We start from the raw sequence: 12,880 nt of genomic DNA on the forward strand, positions 1-12,880 counted from the left end.
TTCAGTTTTGGTATCAATTTATTTTTTTACTCTTACTTTATACTTATGCAAAGACTGAGTTGTTTGTGTCATTATTTGTGCACCGTCGGATAAAACGTGCCTATCTGAGTACCACTAAAAAAAACTGCATCTAAATCGATTCATGCGTTTAGGAGCTACAGTGCCACAGATGTATTTAGGGTCGGGAGTAAAAAAATATAATCATTGCTAGAGGTTAATTACAAGTTTATAGTTTCCTGTTTCTTTTGTGACTCAAGAACTAATAATGGAACCGACTGACTGTTAAGAGTTCGTCGTCTATTCGAATTCAAGTAGGTTTTCAATAACTCTACACTGCAGCGTATTTCTTGAATTTCATCAATAATTTTCTTCAAAGCTTTGTCTTTTTCCATGCGTTGTTCGTTGTCAGCTAATTGTTTGTTTACAACCACTTTGTAAATTTCATCGAGTTTCATTTGAAAAAGTTTTGAGCCTAGTACTTCATCTGACTGCTTCTTCTGCAAATGAGCTCGATCAAATATGGCTTCTCTTAGTCGGGCTGGCAGTCGTCGACAGTTCCTGCACGTGGACTTCCGAGGTCGCAGTACTATCACATTCTCCCACTTCTTATTCCTCAACCATCTCTTATACAAACACCTTGGCAGTATTTTCTTAAAAAACTTGTTACAAACAATACCTTCTAGCGATGTTATGAACTCTATTTGCTTTTCTAACCTTTTTATGTTACCTATGATTTCTAATCTATTGACGTTGTCGACTGCCACACCGACCAAGAGATTCATAAGAATAATTGAAATCAGAATGAGGAATGACATGAATATTATTCTTAGTATTATGATTGATGCTGATACTTCTATGGCACTCTTCTTACTTATGGTGTCCTGGTAATCGAACTCTGACGTCATCATGACCATGGTGGTGACGAAAGCTGACCACGGACCTTCGAACGGCGGCTTTGCACGGAACTGTATCATGAAGGTTATGGAAAAACCGAATATGAGGAATAGGAATGACAGCAGAATCTGAAAAAAAAACAAATTATATATTTTTTGTACATACATACCACATTGTTTTTAATTATAATGTGTTAGTCCTCATACTCTTATGGTCCAGAAATAGCTTCTGTCAGCGGTTACACCAGCCTCCCGTAAGAACTTTTCCGCGCACCCAGATAAAAAATAACTTACGAACTTTCTGGATACATGGACATTTACATCTCGTTAATGGACACTCAAAGAATTTTGTGATAAATAAATAAGTAAAATAAAAAAATAAAAAAAAGCGTTCAAATCGGACCGAACAAACAACGTTTTCACCTATAGTATAGAAGATTGCTAGTTAGCTCACCTTAACAACTTTATTGGCGACTTTGCCAAACATGAGTACATAGAAGCCCCAATCAGGGAATCTTGAGAGTAAGAACATCATTTCGAACCAGGAAAACAGTAGGGCAACTGAGGCGACAAGCCTTGCCCACTCTGGTGGGTCACTGCCAGTGTCCCAGGATACCACACGAAGCAAAACTACTGCCAGCAAGATGGACCAGAACTTCAACCAGGTCTCAACACTGAAAAGGTACCTCGTAGTTTTCATTTTTATGAAGATTACCTCCTGTTGAGCAAAGAAAAGAAAATTTTATACCTCAATCTATGTGTGTTAAATACATTATTTCGTTTAGCCGTCAAAGCGTAATTGAGGAACAAACAACCAAACCCAAAATATTCATTTTATTTTCATACTAATTTGCTGGCTTTTTAAAATTGAAAGTTGTAATTACCTGAATTGTTATCAAGCAGACTGTCAAGTAAGTAATTTGTATCCACCAACTGCTGTGTAATATTAAGGGTACATCTTTTTGCTTGCCGCTTTGTTTGTTTTTATCCGTATAATAGAACACAGAAACTGTGAACACGTTCAGAGACAGGACGAAACATCCGTACAATGCTAAAATACTGTAAAAAAACGGCAGAAATTCTTTCCATTTTAGATACACAAAGCTTTGTACCAACGGATGTAGTAGAAGCCGATTCTGATCGTATCTATTACCGGTATTTAGAAGAGCCTTGATCACCCTCATTTGTTTGGCATCGGACTCCTTCGGGACCAGCATTTTGAAGTCCACAGTCACTTCACATTTAGACTCTTGAAGTCCCATACCTTGAATGTACGAGTCAAACATTTCTTCCATAAATTCAGTCGGCTTCGACAAGTTGTTCATTAGTAAATCGATGGGAACCATCTTGCATCTTCTACTTTCGTGAAACCCAGAGAGATCAGCTCCTGCTCTTATAAGTAAAGCAATCATTTCTCTGTTCCCGTGAGAGCAAGCATCGTGTAGAGGTGTTTGATCTGCTGAATCGAGAGCGTTAATAGTGTTCTTATCATGTCTTAATATCAGATCTGCTATTTCACAATAGTTTTTGCTTGCAGCTATATGAAGAAGGGACGTAAATGTCAAGGTATCTTCGCAAATTGCGTTCTTACAATTTACGTAGTAGTGTACTTGAGCACCTTTGGCGATAAGCATTTCTGCACAGGTGAGATGATTATTGAATACTGCGTAGAACAATGGTGGACCTACGTTATCCATTTTGTTAACCATAATAGCTGTAGCGTGACTGTTGTATTCAAGTAAATATTTGAGTATTTCTTCACAACCGTGTTCGGCAGCTACATGCAGTACGTTGGCCTTATTCGCTACGGTCGTTTCTATATGAGAACCGGCAGTCAGTAATATTTTAAGAGCTTCCAAATGATTGTGAATTATTGCTTTGAATAGTGGAGTTTCTCCCTTCTCATTGCGAAAATCGACAGTGTTGCTCAATTTTGCGATATTCAATATCTCTTGAAGTATGTCTACGTTGCCCAATGCTGCTGCTGTGTGGATGCAAGATTCTCCATTTTCCTGTAAAATTGTATGTTTAACATTATCTTTATTATAGTGAATGCTATCACTCTGTTATACCTACTCCATGGTTGTAAGCATGGCTTAATGAGATACTAAATGCCTTTGTTTTTAGGCTGTGAAGATGACAACAAATTACAAAGTTTTCTACATTATTATGGGTGGTGTTACCTTCATAGTGATGCTGGCTCCTGCACCAAGAGCTATGCAGACGCCTTGCAACCAACCTTCTTTGATTGCTGCACAGAGTACGGTGGCGCCCGATTGGTCCTTCACGTCTACCGTTGCTAAGTGAGGGTCCAAATTACCAGGGTTTTGGTTTGCCAGCAACTATAAAAAGGGAACAGGGAAAAATATGAGTTTTATTTTTATTCAGATACTAAATGGCCCACCCTCGCTTCGCTTCGGTAACGGAGTAGGATATTCTATAGCTGATAATTATTGTTAGTGTTTCTCTACTATATTATGCGTGTATTATACACATAAACCTTCTTCTTGAAACACTCTATCCGATAAAAAGCCCATGAAAATCGGTTGCGTAGTTTTGAAAATTTACAAAGGGATATTGGAATATAGGGACAGAAAAATCGATGTAATGATTTAGCCTAGCGTTCAAAAATTAATGCTGGCAGGTTTGAATGGGCGTGGAAGAGGAAACATCTAAAATTGTTACCCGGAGTAGTTCTTTGTTTCGCTTTTTAACGCAGACATGCATCGCAGTGAGTCCTTGGCTGTTCCAAGCGGTGGCTGATGCTCCTCCGAGCAGGACCTCGTCTACTGCTCCTTCGCTTTCCAGCTCAACTGCTGTATGCAAAGGAGTGTCTAATGGATTGCTTTTATGATGAAATCTCTGGAACCTGCCGCCCGCTTTTATTAGTAACTTCACTGTCTCCTTGAAACTGCAAAAAATAATGATTTTTAGGGTTCCGTACCCAAACGGGACCCTAACAATTTTCGCTCCTCTGTCCGTCTGTCACCAGGCTGTATCTCATGAACCATGATAGTTAGAGAGTTGAAATTTTCACAGACGATGTATTTCTGTTGCCGCTTTAACAACAAATACTGAAAACTAGAATAAAATAAATATTTCGGGCGGCTCCCATACAACAAACGTGATTTTTTTGCTCGATATCGATAACGGCAACAGGTACATGCTTGAAATATTCACAGAATATGGAATGAATTATAATTATGGAACGTTTTATAAATAATAGTACGGAACCCTTCGTTCGCGAGTCCGACTCGCACTTGGCCGATTTTTTTTTATAAAAAGAGGTCAATAATTTGATCACATTTGAGTTGTGAGGTATTGGGCATGAACGTGGATGGATATAGTGGAAGAAGACGACTAAAGAAACGATGATTGGATTTTGATCAAGTAGTTATAAATGGGTAAAAATGTTACTTATGAGAATATGAAGGCTGTATAATCATGGAAGGCGAAAACAGCGCCGACCGTAAATAATATTAGTTGAATCTTCTTTTCTTTTTACACAGTCTATCTACATGTTTTTGGTCCTAACTCCCCGGGGCGGGCCTGCTGAAAGAGATTTCACATGAAATAAGCTGGGTCTTTGTAGGTACTATCTGTTTTATTTTTCTTTTTGGCTGTATTCTGTGTGTGTAACTGTGTACATAAACTATTAAATAAATAAAATAAGATTGGGATAAGGGGGCGGAGTCGTAGTGGCCTAGTGGGTAAAGAACCAACCTCTTGAGTATGAGGTTGTGGGTTCGATTCCAGGGCAGGCAAGTACCAATGCAACTTTTCTAAGTTTGTACGCCAATGGCTGATAAAAAGGTGAAGGAAAACATACTGAGGAAACCTGGATTATATAGTCTGAAATCACAAACCCGCATTGAGCAAGCGTGGTGATTAATGCTCAATCCTTCTCCGTGTGAGAGGAGGCCTGTGCCCAGCAGTGGGACAATAAAAAGGCTATAACAGTAACAGGGTTAAGGGCAGGAGAATGATGATAATTTGATCGAATTTGTGTTTTTTTTACTCGTTCGCTTCGATTTTGTGTCCATCATAATGTGCGCAGCCGACGACGTCGAGTGGCGTCCTGCACAGAAGGTCTTGCGCATGTGCGTTGGCTCCTGCGGCAAGTAGCAGCTGCACGCAGTGATGATGCGCGCGTGCGCTGGCCGCGTGCAGCGCTGTCCAACCTTGCTGGAAGATCGGCAACTGAAACACAACAACAATATGGTTAGTTAGCAAATTGTTTTCAAAAAGGCTGCTAGTCATGTGGTTTGCATACTCAGGTTTATTAACATTTCTATCTCAGGGTGTGTCCTGCGAGGTGAATTAACGCGAACATGAATACGAAGCGATCCGAAGCTAATTCAATTATAAACCTACGCTGCGCCACATCGTACCGAGCGTCACGTAGGCCATTTGAAAAGAAATCGACTGTCTGTTATTTTCGCGTCACGCCGCCCGCTTCACATTCGTATCCAAATTGCTCACAATTATTTGGATTGCATATTTTTCGTAAACGTGGATTTAAAAACTAACGACTTTAGCACTAGGTTTAAACCATCGTTTCGAACAAGTAATGGTCTAAACCTAACAAATTAATGGTCTAAGCCAGAACTTCTTAAGTCCACCTTTTATTATAAGCTGATAAACGTGCTTGTCAATAGTGTAGGTTAAACAGCAAAAAAAACAAAAAAAAAATTACAGGTACACTTTCTTCCTCACGATGTTATAATTTTGTATAATAATGTTTTTAATATTTTGTATATAAACTGTTCTTCAAATCATACAAACAGAATTGTGTTGCTAGTGAGTTGGTTCCACTATGTCTTCTTCCCATCAAAAACACATAGGAAGTAGTGAAGGGCGGGCTATCTTAAAGACCTTCAAAAACTGCTGGTTTTCAGCCTACTTTGAATAATCTTTATTTATCTTTACATACCATTTCCTTGACGTTTCTGCAGTTGTGTTCCATTCCATCTATCCAGTCGTTTGGGAAACGGAAGTCCACGTTGATTTGACATGGTGCGTTCGTCAGTTTGTTTACGGGCACGCTTTGTCTCCTGACTGCTTCCTCAGTTTTAGGGGATAAGGCAACGCAATCTAAAATACTTTCTGTCAGTGCTGAAAAAATATAAAAGTCGAAATCTTAAGTTGCTTGACCCAGAAGAGAAAAGAGGCTGCGGCGAGAAGAAACGGTTATATTATAGCCAATAGCATTGCGTAAAATCTTTAAAAAAATTATAACATCCATTCTAAGACTGTAACCGATCTCACGGATATAAAATTTAAGAACACTGTAAAATCCACTCTAATTAAAAAAGCTTATTATAAAATTCAAGACTTTGTTGACGATAAAGAAATATGGCGATAACTCATCACTCCATGTGCGGCTTCCCTGGCAATTAAACGACTTATTCTTCTCCCTTTGCATTGTATAGATTTACAGTTTAACTTTCTTGCACAACTTGCACACAAAGCACTGTTTGTACTGTGACTATATTACTTTTTAAAAAGAGTCTATGGAGTTTCTTGCCGGCTCTTCTCCATGAGACCAACTTTTTGGAACCGTGCAATTAATGTGAAGTTTCATAGGTGCCTGCAAAGGCCTATGTGAAATAAAAAGATTTGATTTTGATTTCTATTGGTCGAAACTCGAAACCCAGCTTCGCACCGCTTCCGTGGACAGACAGCCCAATTTGGTAATTTGTTATGTTATATCTGTCATATAAATAAAGACAGTTACACCACTTATTACACAAGAATGGTTGAACCGTTTAAGCTGAAAATAAGAGGGGAAGTAGCAGAGACACGGGAGAAGGACATAGCAGTTGTCTCAGAAACCGCATACGGAAGCTAGTTTATTTTAAAGCAGCTTGATCTAAATGCAGGATAAGGGTACAGACCTCGAGGAAAATGTAGCAGCAATGTAATATGCTTGACGTTGCCTTCCCAGGCCGCCAAGTGCAGTGGCGTTCTGCCCAGCTTGTCGGTTCTAGTGCATTCCGCTCCCGTTTTCAAGAGTAGTTCCAACGCATCGTTGTCGTAGAATGATGCTATATGACACGCCGACACGTGGTTCAATCGACAAGTTGCGTTGACGCTGGCACCCATAGCCATAAGTCTACAAAAAAAAAACAAGTAAATTCAGGGACCTTTTTGCCTTTTAGGCTGACGTGAGCGTCGGACTTTTTAGGACAGATAATCGGGTGTCATACACTAAAAGTCGTGGTGGCCTAGTGAGGAAAAAGCCAACCTCTCAAGTATGAGTGCGTTTGTTCGATTCCAGCTCAGGCAAGTACCAATGCAACTTTTCTAAATTTGTATGTATTTTCTTTTTTCAAATATTTTCGTTTTTATTTATTCACAATATATTTACATTAATTGAAAATAAAATAATAAAATAAAAAATTTGTATGTATTTTCTAAGTTTATCTTGGACACCAATGACTGTTTCGGTAGCACGTTAAACTGTAGGACCCGGCTATCCTTGAACATTCTTGACAGTCGTTACGAGTAGTCAGAAACCAGTAAGTCTGACGACAGTCGAACCAAGGGGTATCCGGTTGCCCGGGTAACTGGATTGAGGAGGTCAGATAGGCTCGCTTGAAAACACTGGTACTCAGCTGGATCCGGTTAGACTGGAAGCCCAGACCAACATAGTTGGGAAATAAATGAATGAATCGGGCCGAGGCGAGAACACATAGCTGCAAATTTTCATGACGCTTCGGTCTATAGAAGAGGATTTAATTAATGATCATAGATTCCATTTCATACTCACATACGCGTCGAACTTATAAAATGCAATAGAAATACTAGCAGAATGTTCCTTGACGACAAAAAAGGCGTGAACTATACCTCTATGGCCCAGCGCACACCGCTGGAAGCGCGAGCGAGCGCATTTGAAGACCATTATTTAATATAAACCTTAACTACCTTGACATACGGTCTACAATGATTGTGACCAACTCACCGTTTCATATACGCAATATCACCGCCAGGAATAGATTCCAGGAGTCTGGTGTTCAGCTTAGTGACATGGGTAGCACTTCTTCTCATGGTTAGAGTACCTTCGAGTATCTCCAGGGCTTGGGAAGTCAAGTTCGTGGCCACTGCTACTGGGAATATGCCCGTAGCAGTTGCGCTTTTGCGCACTTTTTCATCGTTTTCTCTGAAAGGATAGGCAGATCTTGGTCAGTTATATTTACTGAGATTTTTTTAGCTTGTGCCTATCATTTAAGTTGCACACAATTGTGTCTTTATTGACCCCTTATTGACTTCAACTGACATGAATTTTAGGGTTCCGTACCCAAAAGGTTAAAACGGGACCCGGCAACTAGAAAGCGAAAACTAGAAAGTTTGGGGCTCTCATACAACAAACGTATTTTTTGCTCATTTTTGCTCGATATCGATAACGGTAACAGGTCTGCGCTTTTATAAATAATGGTACGGAACCCGTCGTGCGCGAGTCCGACTCGCACTTGACCGGTTTTTATTTTTTCAAACTCACTACCTATATTTATGCAAGGTATTTACATCCGGTTAGACTGGAAGCCGGCCCCAACATAGTTGGGCATAGTTGGGAAAAAGGCTCGGAGGATGATTACAGATGTTGATAATAATGTTAAAGTACAGCTTAACAGCCTTTTTCAGGAGTTCTAAGGGTCATGACACATTATACCGGCACCGCAACAGCACAGCTGCAGCACGGCGTCGCCTCGAATTTAGACTACGGCTAGCTGCCAGCGCGCTAACTACGCGTTGTCCGCAAGGTGCAAGCTCGCCGTCCGCGCCCCGGCCGCGAGGTGTAAACTTGCTGTCACCGCAAACTCAATATTATTTTAAGACAGTTATGGTTGAACACGACGCAATGACGTTGTTTCGGTGCCGACTCGGAGTCGGCGCGTAATGAGCATGCCGTCGGCGCGCTGTACGCATAAGGTCCGCTCGCTTGCAGCACGCGGGCTGCGAGTCGAGTTGTGTGGTAGCGGCAAGCGCGCTGACTGCCCGCCGATGGCTTTTTCATATTGACATTACGAAATATATTATAATATACACGATTTAACGCTTAATTGAATGACAAGTTAAATGCTGGTGTGGAGCGGTGCTGTTGCGGTGCCGGTATGATGTGCCATGACCCTAAATGTGCACGTTAACTGTCCAGTCCGCAATTGGAAGTTTTTAATCATGTGTTAAAAATAGGTAGATCTGGATATTGTTTGTACCTAACTTCAAAATGTTACGTTAAAAATTGTACGCAGTTACCTCTGCGATGTTCTGTTGTCCAGACTTCTCGACTTTATTCTGTGGGTCACAACGTCCAATTTGTCGCATCCACTATGCGAGACTGTCGCGTTATCTAAAATTGAGAAAAATAACTAAAATACGCATCCTACGTGGACGTATCCACGCGATCCGAAGCGAATTCAGGCAATACGGAACGCCCACGGAATAAGGAAGACGAGCGGAGATGGCATAGTGCTGGTAGGTCAGGCGCTTTCTTGTAAGTCAAATTCCTATGTTGGGCTTGGCCAAAACGATAAGTTTCAAGTGAACCATCGAGGCGTTCGGGTTCTTTGAGATATCTGTCAAAGATTTTTGGTATTACAAATAAATATCGGATCCAAAGAAAAAGGGCGAAAACAGTAACGTTCCTCGTACCCCGAAAACCCCGCGTTTTGGTGCATTACTTTCTTAGGAGACAATTTGGTTCGTTAGGAGAGCGTAGGCCACGTAAGACACATCAAAAAAACAAGGATTTTTATTGTTTTCGCGAAACACCGCGTAGCTTCGAGTTCGCGTCCAAATTGCTCACAAACGACGCACTGTTACGAGGCTAGGAGGACATCATCATTTAAGGATATAACTAACACATTGTATAGGTACTTTTGAGTACTTATTTGTTTTTATTTTATCAGTAAAAATACTTAAGGAAAATAAACAATATCCTTTGTTAGCGACTTAACTTAAGCGTTTCATGAACCAGCTAGAATTTTATTTAGATAAGTTGTAGGTATCATTTTTCGTACCTACACACAAAATCTACATACAGAGTGTGTCGTTCATAATCACATTAAATCCTATCACATATACTTTATGATATTCTATGGCGAATTGTAAAAAAAAAATAACCTAATCCATTCAGTGGTTTAAACACAGGAGCCATTTTTCGTTTTTATAATTTACAACATCATGTGTAAAGCAGAGATAAAGTTAGGAGTTTCGAATGTTTTGCTCAGTTGATAGCTGTCAGTTTTCAAGGGAGAATTTCAGTTGTTTGTAATGACTGACTTTTATATGGTGTTCTAATTTTCGCACATTTTTATTCTATTAACTTTGTTTGAAAAATTCATTTTTTTTTTATTTTTACGTATATTTCTTTTTTATTTCTGTTAATCGACATATATTAACCAGTATATAAACGCATTTCATTTAATGTGATTATGAACGACACACCCGATATATTATACAAGAAAAACTAAACTTTATACAAGGAAAGTTTTGATACTTAGTTTTATTTAAGATAAATTGGCATAGTTACCTAGCCCCGAGCTGTTTTAACATGAAAAAAAAAAAACTTTTGTAAAAAAAAATACTTTGGTCCTACCTGTAACGTCTGAAGACGAAGATACACTCTTTTTGTCGCGGCCTATAATTTTCTTCATTCTAAACATTATTATATTCGTGTCTATGCTAAAAGATACGTGCAAATACTAATTTGTTTTGCGTAAATCATTGTTTATTGACAATACCTATAGATACTCAATTTTCCTTATATTGCAAAACCGCTGAAGACAAAATAATAATTGTGGTCGTACAATGTGTATCATAACGTATTTTTAGGGTTCCGTGCCCTAAAGGTAAATAAGGACAATATTTACGGACTTACATCCAGTTTCTTCATCAAAAGTAAAAGCCAAAATAATGGCATAAAGTAAAAGTAACGGTCAAATACGTTTTATCTATTAGTTTTGCTGTTATTTTAGCCTCGCAAAAACGAATTTGACCGTTACTTTTACTTTATGACATTACTTTGGCTTTCACTTTTGATGAAGAAACTGGCTGTTAGACTTCAGCATCCGTCTGTCGCCAGGCTACATCTCATAAATCATGATAGACAGATTATGTAGGTATGTGTAGGACGTAGATGTATTTCTGTTGCCATTATAACAAAAAAAATACGGAAAATAGAATTAAATAAACATTTTACTTTACGTGATTTTCTGCTCATTTTTGCTCAATATTGAAAACTTTGAAACGAGGTGGACAGACGACCTTATAAAGGTCGCCGGAAGACGCTGGATGCAGGTCGCTTCCAACAGGTATCTGTGGAGATCTAAGGGGGAGGCCTATGTTCAGCAGTGGACGTCCTATGGCTGAGATGATGATGATGATGAAAACTTTGACAGGTAGACGCTGGAAATATTGACAGCATATTGAGTTACTGTTACTGTTACAGTCTTTTAATCGACCCACTGCTGGGCACAGGCCTCATTAATTACCACGCTTGCTTAATGCGGATTGGGTGATTTCAGACTACATAGTCCAAGTTTCCTCAAGATGTTTTCCTTCACCTTTTTATCAATTACATAATTTTTATCAATTGCATATACTTATTTATACATATATACAGCTATGTAAAAACAATTACAAAATGGCATCAAAAAACTCCTCATCGCTGCTTACCGGGAGTGTACCCAAGAGGCTGGCAGCGTTAAATTGCATATTGAGTACATTATAAAATAAAAATTTAAAAACTTGCAAAAAGTTTGCGTCGCTGCAGGGTTTGAACCAGCTCATTAAATAAGGTCAAATAAGCCATTCCTATTTTCCAGTCCTTGTCTTGTTGTTCAATAGATTACACTAGTTTACAGTACATTTGTTGCCAGGATTTTTTAAGCTGTTGTTGACTACTCATATTTAACCATATTTAAAACTATTAGTAGATTTTTTTTATCAGCTCTAGTTTTTGAGTTTCAGCTAAGTGCGGTTTAAAGAGAAAAAACGTGTATTTACCTTAAAGAATATTTGTTTAAAAATTATATTAATTGTTAAGTCCCTAAAAACTTCGCTTTAAAGCTCTTCTCTTATGTGTAGACTTTGGGAAATGGTGTATCAGAGACCAGCAATAGTTAGACATCATATTTGCATCCCAGAAACCCTGATAACGTTCTTCCATGACACGTAAATCTTGATGCATACGCTCCCCCTGCTCTTCGCTCATATCTCTTAAATTTTACGGAAATCTGTCCAGATGACTGAAGAGGAAGTGAAGTTTTATGCTCATATTGCATCCCATATCTTTTAATTGTAAAAGCAGGTCTTTGACAAGTTCAACATAATTTTCATTATAATTTTTCAAAATTCGATATAATTTTTATTCTCTGAAAGTTCAGGTAAATGCTGCACTGGACGCTGAACACATGTACTACTTCGGTTTTGCCATTTAGCTCGATTTTTGGTGTTTAAGCTGTTTACATCACGCTACAAAAGTAACAGTCGTCGAGATGATTTTTCGATCTTTTCCAAATAGTTGGTGTTTTCAGTTTAAAAGAACTTCTTTTACCACTTGTACCATAATCTTATGCATTCAACGCACGATTTACAAACACAATCAGGAGTCCAACATTTATCATTTTTATCCAACAACATTCCAAAATATAAAAATAAGTATTTTTAAGCGTCTCTGATATGAAATTTCTACACATCTCAAACACATATTCTCCACATAAGTAACAAACATGGTTTGGGTTATTTAAACAACGTCTCCTTGAACTACTCATGTTGTAAAAACTTCACATATTTGTATAAACACAATAAAATACGTAATTAAGCGACTAAAAAATTTTCAGAAATGAGAAAGTCAATAACAAGTAAAGTCGAGCTACAAACATTTTTTTTCGGGTAGAATTAATAAAAACTAAACATAAGTGAACGTTACCAGCTATTAAATCCACGGCAACAGGCAAAAAGTTTGATTTTGTAAACTAGTGTTA

The 12,880-nt window shown here is 38.6% G+C and overlaps 1 protein-coding gene across 1 annotated transcript; it reads right to left on the minus strand.

Annotated features, from left to right (window-relative positions):
• Positions 1-10,597, minus strand: LOC124641537 (transient receptor potential channel pyrexia-like). Its single transcript, XM_047179634.1, has 11 exons — positions 10,492-10,597; positions 9,150-9,243; positions 7,858-8,055; positions 6,791-7,008; positions 5,827-6,008; positions 4,912-5,093; positions 3,579-3,804; positions 3,077-3,235; positions 1,778-2,905; positions 1,348-1,611; positions 1-1,022 (listed from the first exon to the last, which is right to left on the minus strand). Exons 1-11 carry the CDS (start codon positions 10,556-10,558, stop codon positions 219-221), a joined length of 3,522 nt encoding a protein of 1,173 aa, XP_047035590.1. The 5' UTR covers positions 10,559-10,597; the 3' UTR covers positions 1-218.
• Between the last annotated feature and the right edge of the window lie 2,283 nt (positions 10,598-12,880).

This window comes from Helicoverpa zea, chromosome 22 (assembly GCF_022581195.2).
Source record: "Helicoverpa zea isolate HzStark_Cry1AcR chromosome 22, ilHelZeax1.1, whole genome shotgun sequence".
In the NCBI taxonomy this organism is placed as follows: domain Eukaryota; kingdom Metazoa; phylum Arthropoda; class Insecta; order Lepidoptera; family Noctuidae; genus Helicoverpa; species Helicoverpa zea.

What these genes read in the sequence shown, in the direction of transcription:
- LOC124641537 (XM_047179634.1), bottom strand. Translation starts at nt 10,558, where the DNA reads ATGTTTAGAATGAAGAAAATTATAGGCCGCGACAAAAAGAGTGTATCT. An exon ending in GATATTGCGTATATGAAACG is followed by an intron (nt 7,009 to 7,857) that starts GTGAGTTGGTCA and finishes TTTTTTTTGTAG; the next exon opens with ACTTATGGCTATGGGTGCCA. An exon ending in GCTGCTACATTTTCCTCGAG is followed by an intron (nt 6,009 to 6,790) that starts GTCTGTACCCTT and finishes ATATTTTTTCAG; the next exon opens with CACTGACAGAAAGTATTTTA.